The sequence below is a fragment of the Nylanderia fulva genome, unplaced genomic scaffold (assembly GCF_048542155.1).
Source record: "Nylanderia fulva isolate GAGA-0341 unplaced genomic scaffold, ASM4854215v1 Scaffold18, whole genome shotgun sequence".
In the NCBI taxonomy this organism is placed as follows: Eukaryota; Metazoa; Arthropoda; class Insecta; order Hymenoptera; family Formicidae; genus Nylanderia; species Nylanderia fulva.
The window spans coordinates 3955524-3975887 of record NW_028190055.1 but is presented as its reverse complement, the minus strand read 5'-3'; the positions used below and the strand labels follow the sequence as shown (position 1 = coordinate 3975887).

The window sequence follows — 20364 nt, the reverse complement described above, 5'->3', positions numbered from 1 at the left end:
GTCCGGTTACGCGCCAGCTTGTTGTTCCGGTCGCTGCGCGACCGGCGACGAACGGCGTGCGTCAGGAGCCGGTCAACGACCACATTATTCTGGTGGATCGCACGTCCGTGAAGATCGAGAGTCGCCTGGGCGAGCTCGAACGCCCGAAACCGATCAACAAACCCAAGAGGATCAAGCCGGTGCTGGCGGAAACGGAACGGCCGCCGCCCGATCTAGTCAAGACCACGATGAGGATCTTCGAAGGCTCCGCGAAGAAGGTGAGACCGAAGGGCGAGGTCGCCGCGAAGGTCGCGACCTTCAAGACCATCAACGACACGTTCAAGGCGCAGAAGAAGCTGTTGCCGAAACCCCCGTTGCAGCCGAAACCTTTTATCAACGGCGGTGCTCGTCCGGGTGGTCTCGGTTCTCCGAAGAAGATCGTGTTGCCCCATAAACCGACGGCGGAGCTGATCGAGACGCAGACCGGCAAGGAGGAGTATCACATGGATGGCGTCATCACGGAACCGATCGCGCAATCGGTGTTCTCGGTGGTGAGCAAGTTCCAGCAGATCGAGAAGTCGCATTCACCCTCGCCGTCCCCGGAACCCTCGTCTTACAAGCTCAAATTCTCGCCGGCGAACAGTCCGGAGCCGCCGCCGCAGATGTGTAAGCTGTCCAAGTCTACGGCTACTCTGGAGATCGCTATTAAATCACCACCGGCTACGCCGGTGCACTCGCCTAGGATCTCGTCGCCTAGATTGCAGAGCCCGCCCTCGCCGTCGATCAGAGATCAAGCTCGGCAGGGCTCGCAGAGTCCGTCCTCTCCCGTCAAAGATTCGATTCGGGTTCAGATCCCGAATCCGTTCCACAAACCGCCACTGCCGAGTCCCGTCAGGGAATCCACCAAGACCCCGGAGCCGGAATCGTTCAAAGTTCCTCGTCCGCAGATCGAGAAGGAGCCCTCGCGGACGAATGTCGAGAGTCCGGAACCGAGTCGAGTAGCGTCGTCCAACGATGCCGAGGAAGAGGAGATCGTCGACGGGCCGAGGACCATCTCCAAGCACGCCCTGGACAACATCGGTAAAGCCGGCATAACGATGCAGTTCAACTTTGGGGACAAAGTCCGCGATGGACAAGCCTTATCTACCCGGTGCGAAGCAAAACGGGCAGAGATCGGTGGATGAGCGAGTACTCGAAGACGATCCTTGCTCGAAAGCGGAATCCAGGAGCAAGATCGTTTCTTCGGACGCGTCCGCCGGCGTCCTGACCTCGGAGACGACCCACAGATTGCAGGAGAGACTACTCGAGCAGGACGATAACAAGGAGGAGATCGAGGAGAAACAGCTGATCGTGCCGGAGAGCAAACCCATCGGCGCCATCTGCAGTCTGGGTCTGATCAAGACGTATCCGCAGAGCAACAACGAGGTGAAGACGTTAAGGTGCCAGCAGAAGAGCGAGTTCTCGCCGCCCCAGAAGCAGATCGGCATCATCCGGCCGCTGGTCTCCACCCAGAAGACTCTGCAGCATCCGCAGCAGAGTCTGAGCAACCGCGAGCTCGAGAAGAACCTGATCAATCGAGTCAAGAGCATCGAGCAGCCGACCAAGGTGGTGGTCAGCCTGAAGAGCGCCGACGAGATACAGCCGACGAAGAAGACGAGTGCAGGAGGCGGAGGCGGCCTCTGGGACACGAAACCATGGAACCAGCAAAACAACACGATGGTGTTCAACTTCAGTAACCGAAAGGACGTGCCGGATTACATCGAGAACGACGGCCTCATCATCAATAAGAGGAAGCGAGACAAGCCGAAGGTGAGTCATTATTATTATTGTTGTATTTCTTACAAAAATATAAGGAATGCGTCAGGTATTCGCTTCGGTTCCATTTATCGCGATTGCGATAGCCGATACATTTTCAGCTAGGAGGAGACTTGAGACTTCTTTTCCTAGTACAAAGGTGCGCGTAATATCTCCGGTTTTCCAAGTATGCGTGTCAGTTGGATAAGATAACGTTTCATACATAAATATGCGAAATAACGTTTACTTAATTAACCGATTTTAGCGAATAAGAAATCAGGCTTATTTAGATTTCCGATTTTTTCTCGATATATAAATAATTCATTTTTACTGACAATAAGTTAATATACGTAAAATAAATATCTCATTCATTGAGAGGCTAACTATATGCAAATATATAATAGACTGCATTTATACAAATGATTATATTATACTTTTCACATATACATACTTTCTCTGTAAACATTTATTTCTTACAAGTACATAAAAATTACATATATTACAAATAACAACCGTAATTAACTGCAGTAATTAAAGAACAGGTATTTAAAATATTTTTTTTTACGATCTTACTATGCAAATCGAGTAATCTGCATAGAAAAATTATTACATCATGCAATCCATTAATTTAAAGCGATATTCCATGATAAAATTTATTTACAGAAAAATGTAATTTCGTTACTTTGATACATAATACCTCAATTACATTAAATCTTAAAAATTGATTTTTAAATATTACACATTTATGACGTGGAATTTTATTCATTTATTATATTATTATGATTGCAAATGCAGCGATAATACTTTATTAGGGAAATATCTCGCATGGAACAGATTTTTCTTTGAATCAAATGAGATAGCAAAAACTGGTAGCGCGAATATATATATAATTTTATTACCAGTACCGCTTAATAAGGTACTTATAGGTTTTTCCTACCCACTTAACGTTTTTTATCCTATGAGAGAGCTATGATATTTATTAAATCAAATTCGTTAAATCGCTTGTTGAGGAAGATGCACAATGGTCGATACAGTTCGATAGAAATCTAGTACCGGCGACTTTCTTTTCACACGTGTAAGATAGTTTAGCTACTTCACTTTCTTTAATAGAAACATTGCTCGCGACAAAGACGGATGTTGTTTGCACCTATGCAACGTCAACTGTTGAATTTCAATTGATTTTAAATATTCCAAACACACGCGCTTTAAATATGTACAGAGTGTCTCGTATGTCTCCTTTTTATCTACAATCTACGAAGTCTGATCGATTTGATTTCAAATATTTTTCCAACAAGTCAGTTGTCAATAACTTTGAAATCATATATAAGCACGAGGAATTTTTATTTCTGAGAATTTTTATAAATTAAAAAAAGAGAAATATATTTTTAAATTTTAATTAAAAAGAATTTTAATTCGTAGATGATAAATTGACGAAAATTTTGAATGAAATGAAATACTCGTCGAAAAGTGGTCCTGAAGTTCATGGAAAAAATTCACGGCTGAAAGGGAACGCGGGAAAATCGCGTGACATCCTGTATACTCCGTGACTTATTCGGCCTCGATTTTGCGTTGCGAGCTGCGAGAATCCTTGTTAAGCAATATACAACACGTGTGTAACGGTGTCGTCGCGTGCCCTAAACCTAGCTGAACACTATTGTTCGCGTTTAGACAATTGCGCTTAGAATGAATTAATTATCGCTCTCAGGAATATCTCGAGATACGCGTCGACTTAGCAGCTTCCAGTCTTTGACGACATACACTGAATTTATCGCAATGACAAAAATGATCTCATTATGCATACATATAATAACACTAATACTTACTCTCAAATTTGGAGAAAGTATCAACAAGAGTTGGTACACTGGAAAAAAATATGTTAATTTGACTAAACCTTTCAACTAAATTACCATTTTGTCCAATTGAACATGTATTAGTATTTAAATCAAATACATATTTTATTAGATTTAATATATGTTATATTTAATTTAAATATTTTTATATGTTTAATTAACAAAATAATATTTAATTGAAAGATTCAGTCAAGTTAATAAATTTTTTTACAGTGTCAAACGAAATCTTTTATATAGTATAACTATATTACTATATTATAGCGTAGCTCAGGGGTACAATAGCTAGATAATACATAGACAATCAATTTAATTTTTGTTAATATTTGCTCATATAATACTTATAGTAAAATTTTTTTTAAATATAAAAATTTATAAAACTGCTGAAATCTTGGAAATATAATATTTCATTATTAATATAGTTTATATAATTTCACTTTCAACTAATTTTGCATTTTAATTATTACATTGTAAATTAGACTATCACTATCATATATTTAAATGAGATAATCATATCACAAACTTTTCGTAAAATTTTTTATATTCTTCGTGACCATATATATTATTTTAATTTTATATAAAATCGACAAAATATCGACACGCAATAAAGAGCACTTGAAATACGTAAAGAAAATATCGAGTAAGATCAGATCGTTCGATCAGATATTATTGAGCATCGATCGATTTTCGATATGAAATCGTCATCGCGCGGACTGTGCAAAGTATATAAAATCGAAATCGTCTTCCGAAATCGTTTCGAAGGCGCTTTCTAAAATGTTGGATGTAAAAATGTCTCGCTCGAACGCTCGTTTCCCGGCTTCTCGTAAAACGCATCATCGCGCCTTGGCGATGAACCGAAGTGAAACCGAAGAAGGCGTCCGACATTCAGCGGAAAATGAGAGAAATTAAGCACACGATCGTCGCGAGCGATTTACTTACCGAGGATCGTTACTTTCCCGTATATTAGATAATCCGGAAGTGCGCGAGAGCGCGAGTATAGCGATTATTATTCTTGACGATATAATCAAAGATTCTAACGTTCAATCTGCATCTTTTTAATGCACGTTTAGAACGAGGCTGTTACACGTTTAATAGTCGCGTCTCACGCAAACGCTTAATACATCGCGATATGGTGATTAGTAATTCGTGTCTGCTTTTCACCGGGAAATTATTTATCAATTATCGCATGAGTATAATATCAAAAAAAATTTATTTTTTATTTTCAAGAATAATGAATAATGATGTATCTCGCAGAATACAAAGTCAATTTAAACCTTTGTTCCCAGATAGATTGTTTTCGCAGAATAATGATCAATCAATTTTGACATTAATTTCATGATAAAGTCTTATGATATTAATCATTCTTCGTTTTGTCTTTATTTAAAAAATACGCTTTTTATCGGCACTTCACGTATTATCATATTAAATATCATAATGGATCACTGTGAAATCTCTCGAAGTGTTTCAAAATCTTTGAGTACGTTGTTGTCTGCTGTTTTATTCCATTTTTTAACAGATTATTTAAAAAAGTTTTTGGATTTTATTCGAAATTCAGATATGCTCTGATTGTAAAGCCAAATAATTGCGTAAGATAAATATAGTAATATATTTACTAGTGCTTTAATAAAATTTAGTACGATATTGTGCAATGTACTAGAATAGAGCCAATGGTCTTTTTATTTTATTATTATGTACAAGCTTTGGAGTAATTAATTTTAAATTGCTTATGCCCTTTTATAATCATGAAAATATTTATGACATGGATACTTTGTATAATAATATAATATAAGAAATGTTTTATCATAAAATTAATTATCTTAAATAATTTTTAATTCAATATGATATCTAAGCATTAATCAACTATAATCTTTGTGCGTGTGCTGGATTTGTATATTAAAATGTAGTAAACACGAGATGGCAATATATGAGAACATAGTAAAAGCATTTTCTAACATCTCGACGACAACAAACATGATTGCGGTAAATTAGAATCGTGATTAGTGTCTCCCGAGATGTACAATTCAGGTTATTTAATATTCATTTATGAAATGATACATCCCTGCCTCATCTAATGGGCGCGCGCTACTGAATAATATTACGGACAAAGGAATACAAAGCACGTTTACAGCCGCGAGGGCTTTCTTGCACAATTTTCATTTTCATGCGCGTGCACAATTTTCATATTTTATTTGCAAAATTGCTTCTGCTCCATCTAATCGACGTAACGGTGCATCCGCGAATGCTGAGGAAGAATAAATATCCTTGCTCGACTCGTGGGCTCTAAAAGTAATCGCTTAACGAACTAGAAACTGGAATACACACATGCATTAGGGTGGCGTAATCTTTGTTAACTTGCACAAAGGTTCGCGGGAAATCGCGAGAAATGCGCGTTGTTTATTCGCAAGTTGTTTATTCAAATAAAAAGAAGAGGTTTATAAACTTTTAAAACAACCGATAAGATATTCGGAGTTTATCAGATACAATATAAAATACGACTTGTTGTGTGTATCTAAACTATGGCTTATCATTTTTCATATTAACATTTCACGATATTTTCGAGGACCGCATTTGTCGTTTCTATGATGTAATATAGATTATGCAATGATCTTGCCACGTGCAACGTAGAAAATCTTTTTCAATCGAGTGTTTACCTAAGGAGTTCGATAAGCGAGAAAATAAGTCTGTGATCGACTCTAAAGCTCGCATGAATAAAAATAAGCTTGAACATTCTAAAAACAATCTTGTTGATAAAGTTAGATCTTATAATAAAAGACTGTATATATTTAAATCTTTTATTATACATAATTCTTACGATCGTGGGTGGTTTTTTTATATGTATGTATTATATATAACTTTTACATATAATGAGTTAATTTTTTTGTTAATAATCCAAATATACAAGATATTTCGAGTTAGCGCCGAGTTTACGTTAAATGACGTTACGAGTTTGTTAAATGTACGGGGACGTATATATAAATTTTTTGCCGCTATTAAGATTTAATCAGATATGATCGCCGATATCCGTAGAGGGATGTAATTATGTAGCTTCCACGACATCGTTAGTCGTAACAAACCCGGTTTTACGAGATCGTGAGAATGTGTATCGGTATATACCATATGTGTGTATGTGCGAAGCGCTTGTGGTTCGTAAACAGCACGAAGCAAAATTTTTGCGACAAACCAACTTGATTTGCGACGTATACGCGTCAAGAGTGCACGATTGCGAATGTCGCGAAGTTTACTTTGTGTTGTTACCTATATATAGAAGCATGTTACACGTTTGCATGCTTTGCTAGCACTTTTGGAGTTTAAACTTACTTGACGAATTAATAGATAGTTAGGTACACTGAAAACAAAATTTGTTAACTTGACAAAACTTTCAACCAAATTACTATTTTGTTAATTGAACATATATTAGTATTTAAGTCAATTGATATATTATATTTAATTAAAATATTTTTATATGTTCAATTAACAAAATAATATTTATTTGAAAGGCCTAGTCGAGTTAACAATTTTTTGCAGTGTACAGATGGAACTGGAGTAGAGTGTGCACAATATCGAGAATTATGTATCGCTCTTTGACCAAATCAATGCTAATTTGAAAAGAATTCTCACGTAAAGATATGTAACGAATATATTATTTTAAAACGAACAATAGAATACTTTGACAAATAGGTTTCGATAATTTAATATATGAATCTAGCTGTTATATAATTGACTTTAAAACATAAATTTTACAAAGGCATAAATAATGCAGTAATAATATACATATGTATAGGAAAAAATATTTTGAAATGATAAAAAGGAAGCAAATCAGTTGGACAGAGAAATTATATCTGAGTTTTTACACACAATATATGTGCATAAGATTTAGAAAATAAATAGTAAAAATATAAAAAAGTTACTGACTACATTTATACATCGATTGTATTAATGCATGCATGCGGTTAAAAATGATTTCCATTGGAATATTGCGGTTATTTAATTGTAGGATTATATCAAATTTATTCGTAGCTATCGTATCGTAATATATTCTAATTAACCTTCATGACCTCACAATAAATTGCATAATCTTGAGCATTTACATTCGCATAAGTTACAATACGATAAAATATGATACGTAATATGTTTTCTTACGTGGTAATGTCGCTGGTTTTAGAATAGCGATGAATTGTGGATTATTCTTCATTTTCTTTAGAGAAAGTCGTTATATCCTCAAGTCAGTACATTGAACTTAAACTTCGTTGTTTATATATATAATTATGAGAAGTATAATTTATTTTTTTTTTTTTGACGTAAAAAAATCTATAAGTACTACTCTGCTTACTCTGATACATTACTATAAAATCTCGATGAATCAATGTGTTGAAAATATTTCGAAATTTCAGAAATATTCTCGCATCATTTTGTTTATTTAAATTCTGATTAGCGATGTAAAAAAAAAGCATAATTTTTTTTTACATTTCTTTTGTTCTTTTTTATTCTGCAACTCACAGAAGAGAACTTTAATGAGACATTTGATACGACAAAGAGCTTTAATTAGCCAATCGTACGTCATTGCAGGGTTGTTACGACAAACATACATATACGTACGTACACATGCATATTTTTATTCATTCGGTTGGTATGCATAATTATTAACTGGGACACCTAGAGGAATTTAAACAAAGCGACCGACACACATATATTGGCGTATATACATACGTCAGCTGGCTATCATCCGGTCGAACGTTAGTGCAACGTCCTGTTTCATTTTTAAAACGCCGCTTGATAACGCCACATCCTCCTTCCGTCTACGTCCTTTCGTCTCTCTCGGCTTTCCTCTTTTTTCGTCAGATATCATTTCTTGTCAGTCTTCTGTTTTTCGACGACAAACCAAGGCAAGCGATACCGCTTTACGAGATTTTTATTTTTTATACGCATCATTTATTAAACCTAAGTAAGAAGTCGTTTAATATCACCTATAATGAAGCCGTCAATATATTTTATAACATAACATTGTTAGCATCTTTCATAATATTCCTGAAATTTCCCAGGGAAAGTACGTGTTACGTATCAATTTCCGTTTGTTAATTAAGTAGAGCAAAAAAAAAACATATTTGTAGACATACATATATGTCTATTAAATTTAATAGCAAATAATGCATTTTACTCGTGTCTCTTCATTATGTCAGTGAAAGAATCGAAATTGTACGGAGAGATCGCGTTCGCGTGATTTTCATCATTATAGAGATTTCAATTAAACGATAATTTCGTAAACCGCGCGATATTATTAATGTCGCAAGATTACTAGATAACCGGTAATTAAATAAAAAATAATATTTTAGAATTTGTTTTCGCATATCATATGAATTTAGAAAATCTGAATTTATACATATAACAGTAAATATAATAATATGATATTAAAATATAATTTTATATATATATATATATATTAAAAATAACAATATAATAATTATATAATAATATAAGTAAATCTTCATTTCTTAGCTAATTAGTTAATTTTAATTACTATATTCTTGGTGTTGTATTTATTTCTCGTAAGATATTATCATTTGAGAGAAATAAGAAAGATTGAAGCAAACATAAGAAGCTAATGAATGAATAGACACTTTGGAGGAAATGATTTAATGAGGCAAGATATATTATTGAGATATAAAATATATAATAAAATATATATAATGTTATTGAAAAACTTCAATTTCTATTTTCATATATATATATCCACTCTTATATTATAAAAGCTTGCCAGACGGAAGTGATCACTTTTTCTTTTTTCATAAATCATATTGATTTCCATTCTATCGAGTCATCTTAATGTATTCACAGGAGCGTTTAATGACACACAATTTGTGGCAAGCGTAGCGAATTCAGTCGGAAAACGAGCACTCTCGACTCAGCTTCGACGATCAACTTACGCTCTTCCTAGACTTGTGCGTTTCACGAAAAAGAAAAACGCGAGTAAGTCACCTACCAGTGACAGCGAAGAGTACAATATTGTAGCATTTGCTGTCGTAAGCTTTAACCTTACATAAACATTGGTCACACTCGACATCGCACCTCTATAATATGACTCATCGAGTTATCGGCTTATCGATTGGAAATTAAGACTCTACCACACATGAAACGTTACTGATACCAAACGTCGATTATCTATAATATTAACCATATCTTCATTTTTTTAAACATTTTTTCTTCTCTAGTTTCCATAAAAATTCACTTTTAGATCTAATTTTATCTTTTGTACATGAAATTATACACGAAAAAAATACACGATAAACTCGATAGTATTATAAATGAAAAAATTATATTTAAAATTATAAATCATATAGTACTTTTTTTAATTATGTTTGATAATTAACTACATATTTTTTAAAGTTCCAAACATAATGTTGTTGCATTATGCATTCGCTTTATGCAGAGGATTGAGTACATTCGGAGAGAGGATTATCCTTGACATCCTCTTATTCGGTAATTATTACGGTATCTCATAATTCTCTCTCAACTTCTCTATATCCTTGACACCTGAGTTTGATTAAAATATATGTTTGTGTTATTAAAGGCAGAAATTTTCTGTAAAAATATGATACCTCATTACAGTGCGCCTAATAATTTCAGAGATGGAATGAATTGGTTTAATCTTATCGTCCATTGATAATTTATCAGGCTTATTAACAAATTCTGATTATACTTTTTGCATCTACTTTGGACATTCTTCAATTAGATAGGCTGATTGTTATTAATATTGATTACAAAAATATATGAATTAATAGGGCAGTTTTGTGAGTGAGATAAATTTAACATCGGCTCGATAGAGATCAAATGAACTAGAAAAGAAGGGGAGAAACTCTAGTAGATCGCTAACATTCCCCGACATAGTACGATCTCTTCTCGTATATGGTCGTCCTAGAGAAGCAATCAGGACACCTAGCAGAGGAGCATGAAGTCTGTTAGTATCTTTTGAGCCTTCTCGATTCGAGCCTTCTAAGGAATATTACATTCGAATGAACATTTTGCAATCATATTCGCAGCCACTGATATATAAAGTATAATAGTACATAATAGTGAATTTTTTATTCACCAAATATTTATCTCATAATTTTTTTTATATTATTAAAAAGAACATGGCTAAGAAAATATTTTGCTGGCACGTATCAATCTTTGAAATATTAGTCGCATTATCTTCATTAGCGGTAATCTACAATAATTTTTTATGTATAACATTATTGTATATTTGGTTAATATTCACTGGAATAAGCTGTTAGTTCGTTCGCTAGGCTTTACAATTCCTCTTTAGATCGTATCTATACTTTACAATGTACTTGGAAAACGTATAGTTGCGTTTATCAATATTTTTAAAATAATTTTTAACATATTTTAATTCGAGAATTTTAATATAATTGTGTATTTTATTAATTTGTTAATTTAATAAATTTTTTGTTCGCCACTCTAACAAACTGGCAAGAACAATGGAAAAATAAAATGTAATTTTTTGTTCTGTACGAAAGAACGACGTGTTAAAATGTAAGAGAATATTTCAGTTCGACTGACATAATTTGTAAGCATACGGTACTAGTCCTCATATCAGAAGCTAAGATCAGCTTTACGTAACGGTAGCCCAGCTATCACCTATCGTCTGTCAACATATATTAATTAAATATGACATAACGATGAAAAAAATATAACTTAAACTTCAATTTTTAATTAGTTTAAAAATATGCGATATTTTTTTACATTTGCTAGAATATATATGAAAAAAACTAGAAACGCTACATGCGTGTTTTTTCGAACAAGTGTACGGTTCATTTTTTTCTTATTCGCGCGTACAACTTTAGGATGATCCGCGCCTTATGGTACCTGCCATTACATTTTTTCCTCTTGCAAATTGGGCTAATTAATTCCCGCGTGAATACAAAAGCCCTGAGGCAAGGCCTCTCTCGACGACTTGGATCGCGATGGTGAAATCTCGCGTCGTTCTCCATCGCGAACGGGCGTGAAAGGGTTTCCCCGGTGAAATGCAAGATACCTGACCTCGTTTGACCTTGACCGAAACTCCATTCCTGCGAAACGGCAGCAGGACAACTGTCAATGTTTATATCTTATATACCGATTGGAAAGGCTTTCGAATTTACATTGTGGCGTTATGCGCCATTTCATTCGAAAGCGCGATCTAAATCATTTTTCGAAAAATTTTGCCGAGATAAAATTATATCAATTTTATGATCTATATATCTCTCTTTCAAAATTTTTAATAAATAAAAGAATTTAAAAATTATTTATTATCCAAAGAATATTATGAAAAATTTCTACGTATAAACAATATATGAGAATTATTTTTTAACTATTTTGTTTGTTTTCGTGAGACACACGATTTGAAGTACAATCAGCTGAAAAATGTTCTTATTATATCCCGAAGCGCGACTAATCAATTAATTATAATCTCGTATATCGACCGCAGTTTATATCTACTTTATAGAGTAGATGTTTGAATTGTCTGTGTTGATCTGATAAGAAAGATAGACGCACTGTTATAAAAAGCCCCTTTACAACAGGCGGACATATGGCAGAAAGAGATACATAGTAAACAATGGGCAATAAAAGCATGCTACTTATAGTAATTGTGATTTTATCCGTTTAGTTAATGGTCGACTTACGCGATGTCGAATGATATAAGGAGCGTATTAAGGATACTACTATATCTCTTGCGCTATAAAAAATAGCCTCGTTGACGATATTAAAAAAAAAGCATTGTTTTTGCAAACGGCAGCAATTGAAGTGAAAAATGAGAATGTCTGCGTCTCGGCAGAAAACTTTGATCGGTTTGACCAAGCGAATTTAGGATGATTCACGTAAACCGATCCCTCGCTGACGACATGTACACGCATTAATAAAGTTCATGAGTAGGCGGGAAGTGATTCCGGTGACTGTGCGTGCAAATATAGAACATGGTCATTGTAGTCCAAAATACTGAGATTTATTGTATTTAAATTACTTAATTGAGGGAAATTGAAAAAAAAAAATCATTTATCTAATTCTTTTTTTTTATATACATATTTTATTTCATTGTCTGTTTGTAACAATTGTTGTAATTATTCAAATCAGAGTGACAATTAATTGATGAACATAAATTGAAGATATCAATTTTACCAAATTATACATACATATACATTTTTCTTTCTTATTGATTTGACGTCTGTTATTCAATAAATAAATGTAATTTTTGCTTTGAAAGAATTAAACAAATATTGAAATTTTGTCGAAATTCGGGATAAATTAGAGAATGAAAATTTTTAATGATTTCCGAAGATTTCGCATTTTAACACTTTAAGAGAGACCGAACTGGATCGGAGTCGAGGGAGGAAATGAACTCGTTGAGTATAAAATCGAAAGGAAGTACGCGTATAAGAATCGATTATGTCGTGCAATAAGTAATAATTTTCAATTAAACACACACCAACTTTATACGGCATTAAGCAATCGATCTCTTAAAGAAAAATTCATGTACATATATGTCTGAAAGAGTATCGTGTAATCATTTTTTTTAATATTTTTTAAAATTAACAATGGTTGCAATTATTGTAAATTGATAGAGTTAATAATTGTAAATGTAATAATATATTATAAATAATATTTTTAATTGCACACTGAATATATTCTCGTGTTGGGAAAGGATCAGAATTTTTTAATCAATTCGTACACAATGAATATCAATATCATATTTAAATAATTCTCTATAACTGAAAACCTGTAAACCACTTTAATATTGATGAAATTTATTTGATAAAAATCTTCCAACTTTCTATCTTGCTTCTTGTCTTAATATACAGTTAGTTTCTAACATTTAATTAAGATGAACGATTATAATTCTTGGACATTTTATAACAGTTTCTCTTAACTCATACGATCGCGAAATATACAGACGGGACTAATACGGTGAGTGCCGATAAATTCGTGTTTTTTAACGGTTATCTAGCAAGTATTACCTCTCGGGAGGATGGATGTTTACGCTTCGATCCACTCGCTGCACGTGCAAAGCGTAAAACGTGTAAGGCTCGCCTTTAGGCCTGGTCTACAATAAGTCGTATGTCGGGACGTAACCGATGGTTCAATGAGAAAATTTCCTTTTCGATAACAAAATTTTCTCATTGGGCAATTGCTTACGTTAAGACATCCGACATACGACGTATTGTAGAACGGGCCTCACACCTGGTCTACAATAAGTCGTATGTCGCAGTCGGATATCGAAACGTAAGCGATGGTCCAATGAGGAAATTTTGTTTTCCAAAAAGAAATTTTCTTATTGGACCATCGCTTACGTTCCGACATTCGACTGCGACATATGACTTATTGTAGACGAGTACTTTACTCCTGCGAAGTTGCGTTCCCGCATGCGACAGTCGATGGTCTCTCCTGCTCCTGGTGTACAATAAGTCATATGTCGGAACGTAAGCGATGGTCTAATGAGAAAATTTCTTTTTGGAAAACAAAATTTCCTCATTGGACCATCGCTTACGTTCCGACATATGACTTATTGTACACCAGGAGCAGGAGAGACCATCGACTGTCGCATGCGGGAACGCAACTCCGCATGAGTAAAGTACTCGTCTACAATAAGTCGTATGTCGCAGTCGGATGTCGGAACGTAAGCGATGGTCCAATGAGAAAATTTCTTTTTTGGAAAATAAAATTTCCTCATTGGACCATCGCTTACGTTCCGACATTCGACTGCGACATATGACTTATTGTAGATCAGGCCTTAGGCCTGATCTACAATAAGTCATATGTCGGAACGTAAGCGATGGTCCAATGAGGAAATTTCATTTTCCAAAAAAGAAATTTTCTCATTGGACCATCGCTTACGTTCCGACATTCGACTGCGACATACGACTTATTGTGGACCAGGCTTTACTCCTGCGGAGTTGCGTTCCCGCATGCGACAGTCGATGGTCTCTCCTGCTCGTCATCCTCGCGGTTCAAGGTCCACCTGCGGGAGTGGATACTCCACTGCGGTCGGAATAATGAAAAGAACCGTCCTGGGAGTTTCTCATGGAGTCAGGGACCGCGAGTCCCCAGGTTCATTGCCGCAACTTCCCCCTTTTATATCTGCATTCTTTTGATGTCCCTTTAAACCGACGTATAACCCGTTTTCATTATTCGATACCTTTACGAACTGGGCCCCGATCTTACGAGACGTTCGTGTAGTTAGTTATGTATTTTATTCCGTCTTCAGATACGTTTTTCTACGTCAATTTAATTACTTGAAAAACGCATAAATAAGTGTATATTTTAATATCGACAAATTTCCGCTTCCAGTTTCATAAAGATATTTTCTCTCAAAAATTTAAAAAAGAGCAAAGATATAGTTAAATTATTTTAATAAATAGTAAAGAAAAATAAAATATAAATAATTAAGATAAAATTAATTATAATATCATAATTAATTAAATTAATTAAATAATTAATTATAATATTATATACAACATAAGCTGATACATCAAATTAAAATATACTGCAGAGAGTGATAGTATTTTTTTTAATTTTTAACAATAGCCTTTATATTAGTTTATTGACCTCATATAACTATCGAGCATTCAGTTATTTCTCTATAAAACATTGATTCTTTCCTGCGATACGGTGTCACGCACATGTGAGCATAAATACAGTAAAATTATATGAGATAACGTCATCATTGCTCGCAGCTTAAATCATAAGCGGATAATACGTATTAATTTGTAGAGACGAAAAGCATTGTTTTATCGCCAAGGCTCTAATTGCTCCACCGCGCAAGTATCGACAACTTATTTGAGTCGTGTCCCACATTAGCGTTAATTCCAAGTTGTCAGATTTAATCCGCCCATTTACTTACTTAGACGTAATGCGAGATTATACGCTAGGTGTCGAGTGCGCACTTTTTCTCACGATATTTTATCCGTAGGAATTAATCCGTGTTATATGGGTATTAATCTGCCGCAGTTAACGCGGTCTGGCAGAAATACTATATCACTTTTTTTTTCTCGCCATCTTTGCGATCAATCATGTGCAATTACTAATTACTATCTGAGATCTACTGATCTATATATAAGATAGAAAGTTTACGTGCGAGTTAATTAAATCTTTCTGCTTGTGTCATACTCGCGAAATCGTTACAAGTCCGCAACACACAGTTATATTATATATTGTAACGTATATTAAATTATATAAAATTATATTGATATTTTAATTTATACTATGCATTTATTAATATTAGAAAATTAACGCTTAATAAAGTTTAACTGTAAGTTTCCACAAATTATAAGATGTATAACTTAGAAAAGTTGTGTGTGCACTTTCTCTCGACCGACATACTCTTTGACGAATAGTTAAAGTTAATTCTTTCTTAACAAAAATGTTTAACTTTGAAATTTAATATTCTGCTAAGTAAAATACTCAAATACTCGAAATTTGTTATAAAATAGAATCCGATTGGAATATTTATATAAATAATATTTTGTCATCGACTTGTCTTCTTAAGCTTATAAATCCACGTGAAATTAATTATCAATGGTTAATTTTTTAAGCTATTATTGTTGTATCGCATTAATAATAATGGAACTGTCATTTCGATAAAAATTCCTTAAAGTGACATTATATACCGAGATATTTTTTTTATATACATAAATATCATTTTTACAGTTTCTGCAAATAACGTCAAAGTGTGTATCGCCGAGATAATAATGGATTATCAATGGATATGAAATCGCTACATACTTTTTCGCTCCTCTCATTTCACTGGCACGCCACGTTTTATATTCAAATACAGATATTATGTTGCTCGGCCTCGATCGTTGCTCGTCCGTAATGCGGCTGCGTCTTATGATCCGTGACCGCATTTTTCCCTGGATTAACGAACGTTCAACCCAAATCGTCGCGCGACTCGAAGAAGGAAGGTAGCGCGAGGCAGATTACCACTAAAAAAATCACTTTCGAAAATCGCCGAGCGATTCCCCTGCGGCGATCGCCGGAAGTGGACCGGAAATCGGTCGTCCCGCTGTAAGGCCACTCGATTTCACACGCGGATCTCCGCTGCGTGAACGTGGAATTTACATTGATAGTTTTAAGAATATTATTTATTATGCATCGTTTTGTAGTGAAATTATTGCCTGTAACTATGATATTAATTGATAGTTGTCAAGCATAAAATGTGCAGTCGTATACCTACATAAATTAAATTTTTATTAAGATTACATATTTACATATTATTTTTTCAAACGTTACTTCATTTTTTTTTTTTTACTGATTTCAGATATTATTTTGACATATATTATTTGAAAAATATTATATTAATTACAGTCAAATAATTTTTAATTAAAAAAGATCAAATATTTTTATCTAAGAAAAAAGTATATTTCTGTTTATTTATATTTTGCTAAAAATCGATAATTCATTAATTACTATAGTTATTATAATTGCAAGCTTAATATTTTGGAAATGTATACACTGCAACAAATTTGTTACCTTGACTAAACCTTTCAACTAAATATTATTTTGTGAATTGAACATATATTAAAATTATTTCAATTAAATTTAACATATTAAATCTAACAAAATAGTAATTTAATCCAGTAATTAAATTCTTTTTCAGTGTATGAAAGACAAAAAATATAACATTTTTCTCGAAGAAATAAAAAAGCATGCTCGCACGGATGCGGCAGATGTCGGACAATTTGAAGGTTCGCGGCAAAGTTATGACGTGTGTTCTTTTCTCTTCGCATATCCTGTTTTCGCAAGGGAGCCTACTTGAGCGAAGAAAGACCGAGGAGGGAGAGATCCGCCCTCTCTCGAAGGGCGAAGGTATTTTATATCCATATTGCCTTGCATCACTCACGTTTCGCGTTTTCTTCATCCCGACAGGATGTCCCATTCACGAGTGCCTTGAAAGCCGGTAATCGTAACTGACCGACTGACGTATCGCGTGAATGTAACCGTCGTCACGGCACGTTCGAAAGCACCTTCGAGTCTGTCCCCGCAGTTAACATCTCCATTGTTAACGAATGGAGAAAAGTAAGGCCAGCGAGAACGGCTCGTTCGAAGATCGTTTCGGGATAATTTGCAATTGTGCACGGAGAAAACGTCACTAATATGTAAGATCCCGCAGCGGAAAGTGCTCGCGAGATGATTCGCAAGACTGTAATTTAGTCCGTACGTTTTCGATTGTGCGGGCAATAAAAACGTTTTTTTTTTCTTTCAAAAGAATTTTTCGGTCCACGAACGGCTTGGTTGAAAAGCAATTTTTTTTTTTCTTTCAAAAAAAATATGGTAAAAACCATATCCGGATCTGCCTATATACGGGAGGTACTTTTTTTTTTGCTTTAAATCTCCAATTTTTTCGCTTGTCACCTCTTAAGAAGAACGAAAGAAAAATATTTTCAGTGTCTATATTTTTTGTTCTCTCTTCTCAGGTAGGAATTTTGTCTAGGAATAATCAGGGCTCCATATATTCTTTTAAAAATATTTCTGGAATCCAGGTGAAAAATCTAACTAGAACCTGTGTAAAGTTTGGGACCCCTAAATACAGGGCCTTATCGCAGAATCCGAGGAGTTTCAAGATTACGCCCAGAATTTGTAGAAACATTATTTGGAGTCTAATTAGGACCTATAATTTTTTTAAATATTTGCTTGATTTGTATTATAATTATTTCTATAAGCTAGATTATTCAATCCTGGCCCCATATATAGTTTCATATTTATTCTAATTTGGGAGAAATATGTCAGTGACAATCTAGAACCCGTGCAGATTTTTCCGATTCTGTTTTTCCTCGGTAAAATAAAGGTAAATTTCTAGGGTCTAGTCTGGACTTAGACAGATATTTCAAACTGGATTTTTTTATCTGGGGTGTATTTAATCTCGGCAAATCGAGGCAGATTTCTACCTGGGTTATACATGGAGAAAATTTTTTCTGAGATTTAGCCTGAAAATCATTGTAATCGTGGGACAATTGATACTGAAAAAATTTTGTGTTTCTTTGATAACATTTACCACAATAAAAATATTAATATATACTATATATAGTAAAATTAATCGAACATATATTTTATATATCTTATTGTAGATATTAATATTTTCTATAGTGATAAATATTTAATCAGAGAAACTCTTAGAAAATTCTTTAGAACAAGATTGTTAATAATTAAGATGTGTCTTTGAAATATTTAAAACTGAATTATATATAAATAATATATTTGATCCTTGACATGTTTAAAGAATTACAGTCTGTAATACTTGCGAATAAATTTTTGAGAGAGAATAATAATTTTTGAAACATAAAAGCAACGATTGTCGAGGTAGATCGCTATGTAAATTCCCGGCGAAAGCTCGACGAAGCTTTGTGGGTTTGCATGCAAACGCAAAATGTAAACTAGAGGTAGAATAGATTACGACAGTCGTGTGCATTAAATGCGGGTAGGAATGGTGCAATTTTTTCGAGCAGACCCTCATATTTTCACGCAGAAACTTTCCCGAATCACCGCGGAAATTTCTCGGGTCGTAAAGGATTGCGTATTTGCTCACACCTGCGCTTATATTTGCATTCGTATAACACGAATGCGCATCTGAATCTATCGAAATGTTAGAGTGCATTCGCAAGCAGGAATGATTTATACATATGCGACTTGCAAAAAAATCAACTTGGCGCAAATAACGAATATTCTGTTTACAGTGACACCGAGAACATCATTTTAAGATATCGATTTTTCCACGTTTTCTTTAAATCTCCATTAAATTGAAAGTTGAGCAAACATATAACGGAGTAAAACACTACCGATATTTTTGCATCAATAATGTGCGGCATCTTATATATGTTTATCTTTACATATGTCAAGATAATAATGTAAAATTGCATACTATTTGAAGATAACAATTTTAAACTGAGGAATTCGTAAATAAATATATATACTTTTAGGCATAATTTTATTTAATTTAAAAATAGAGGTATAAATACTAAATATTAAAGTGCTAATTAAATATAATAATAATTAATAAATATGTATAATAATATTGTCATGTAAAGAAATATAGTGCACAACTACTCAAAATAATTATGTATATCTGATTATATTCGTACCGAAAATAAATTTCTAAATTTGGACTCTTAAAAATTTGATATATTTTATTATAATATAAGCACGCAGAAAATGATAACATGCGTGTTGCAATATCTTTTTTTGTTAAATTATTGTCTCTATATTTTTCAAAACTCATCATATCTTTATCGTTTTTGTTACAGGTTGGTGACGGCGGAATTATAGTGCTCGATGCCACTTTGGATGCATCTACGACCGACGATGCCGAGTGGGAGATCTCCGGGGGTCCGCCATCACCCTGCGATGTATCGTTTCTCAACGACAATGTCCTCATCAACGGACGCAGCAACCTCTCGAGGACGCCACGAAATCATAAGGTGAGTGAACTCTTGCTGTGATTATGTAGCTTTTCCAAGCGGCGGCTTTGTTCGTACAGGTTTCGCAGAGAGAAAAGTTGCGTCAGAATTCAAGTTTAAAATAATTTATTTTATTGTTTGTATGTTTACGTGTCTTTTTATTCTGCAATCAGGTCTGTTTTTATAAAGAAATGTTTCAACAATCGACATATATTTCTCTGCAAATTATAACAGAAAAATATCTATTAAATTATTATTAAATGAAATGTATACTTGAAAATATATACAAATAATTTATAGGAAAAGAGAACATATATATAATTTTC

General features: G+C 34.1%; 1 protein-coding gene across 1 annotated transcript in view; it reads left to right on the top strand.

The window, feature by feature from the left end:
• bif (protein phosphatase 1-binding protein bifocal) overlaps nt 1-20364 on the top strand; it is a 47886-nt gene that overhangs the window by 9205 nt on the left and 18317 nt on the right. Inside the window, 3 exon segments of the mRNA XM_029308570.2 lie at nt 2-1097; nt 1099-1788; nt 19886-20059. Of these exon segments, the coding sequence (XP_029164403.2) occupies nt 2-1097; nt 1099-1788; nt 19886-20059 (1960 nt within the window).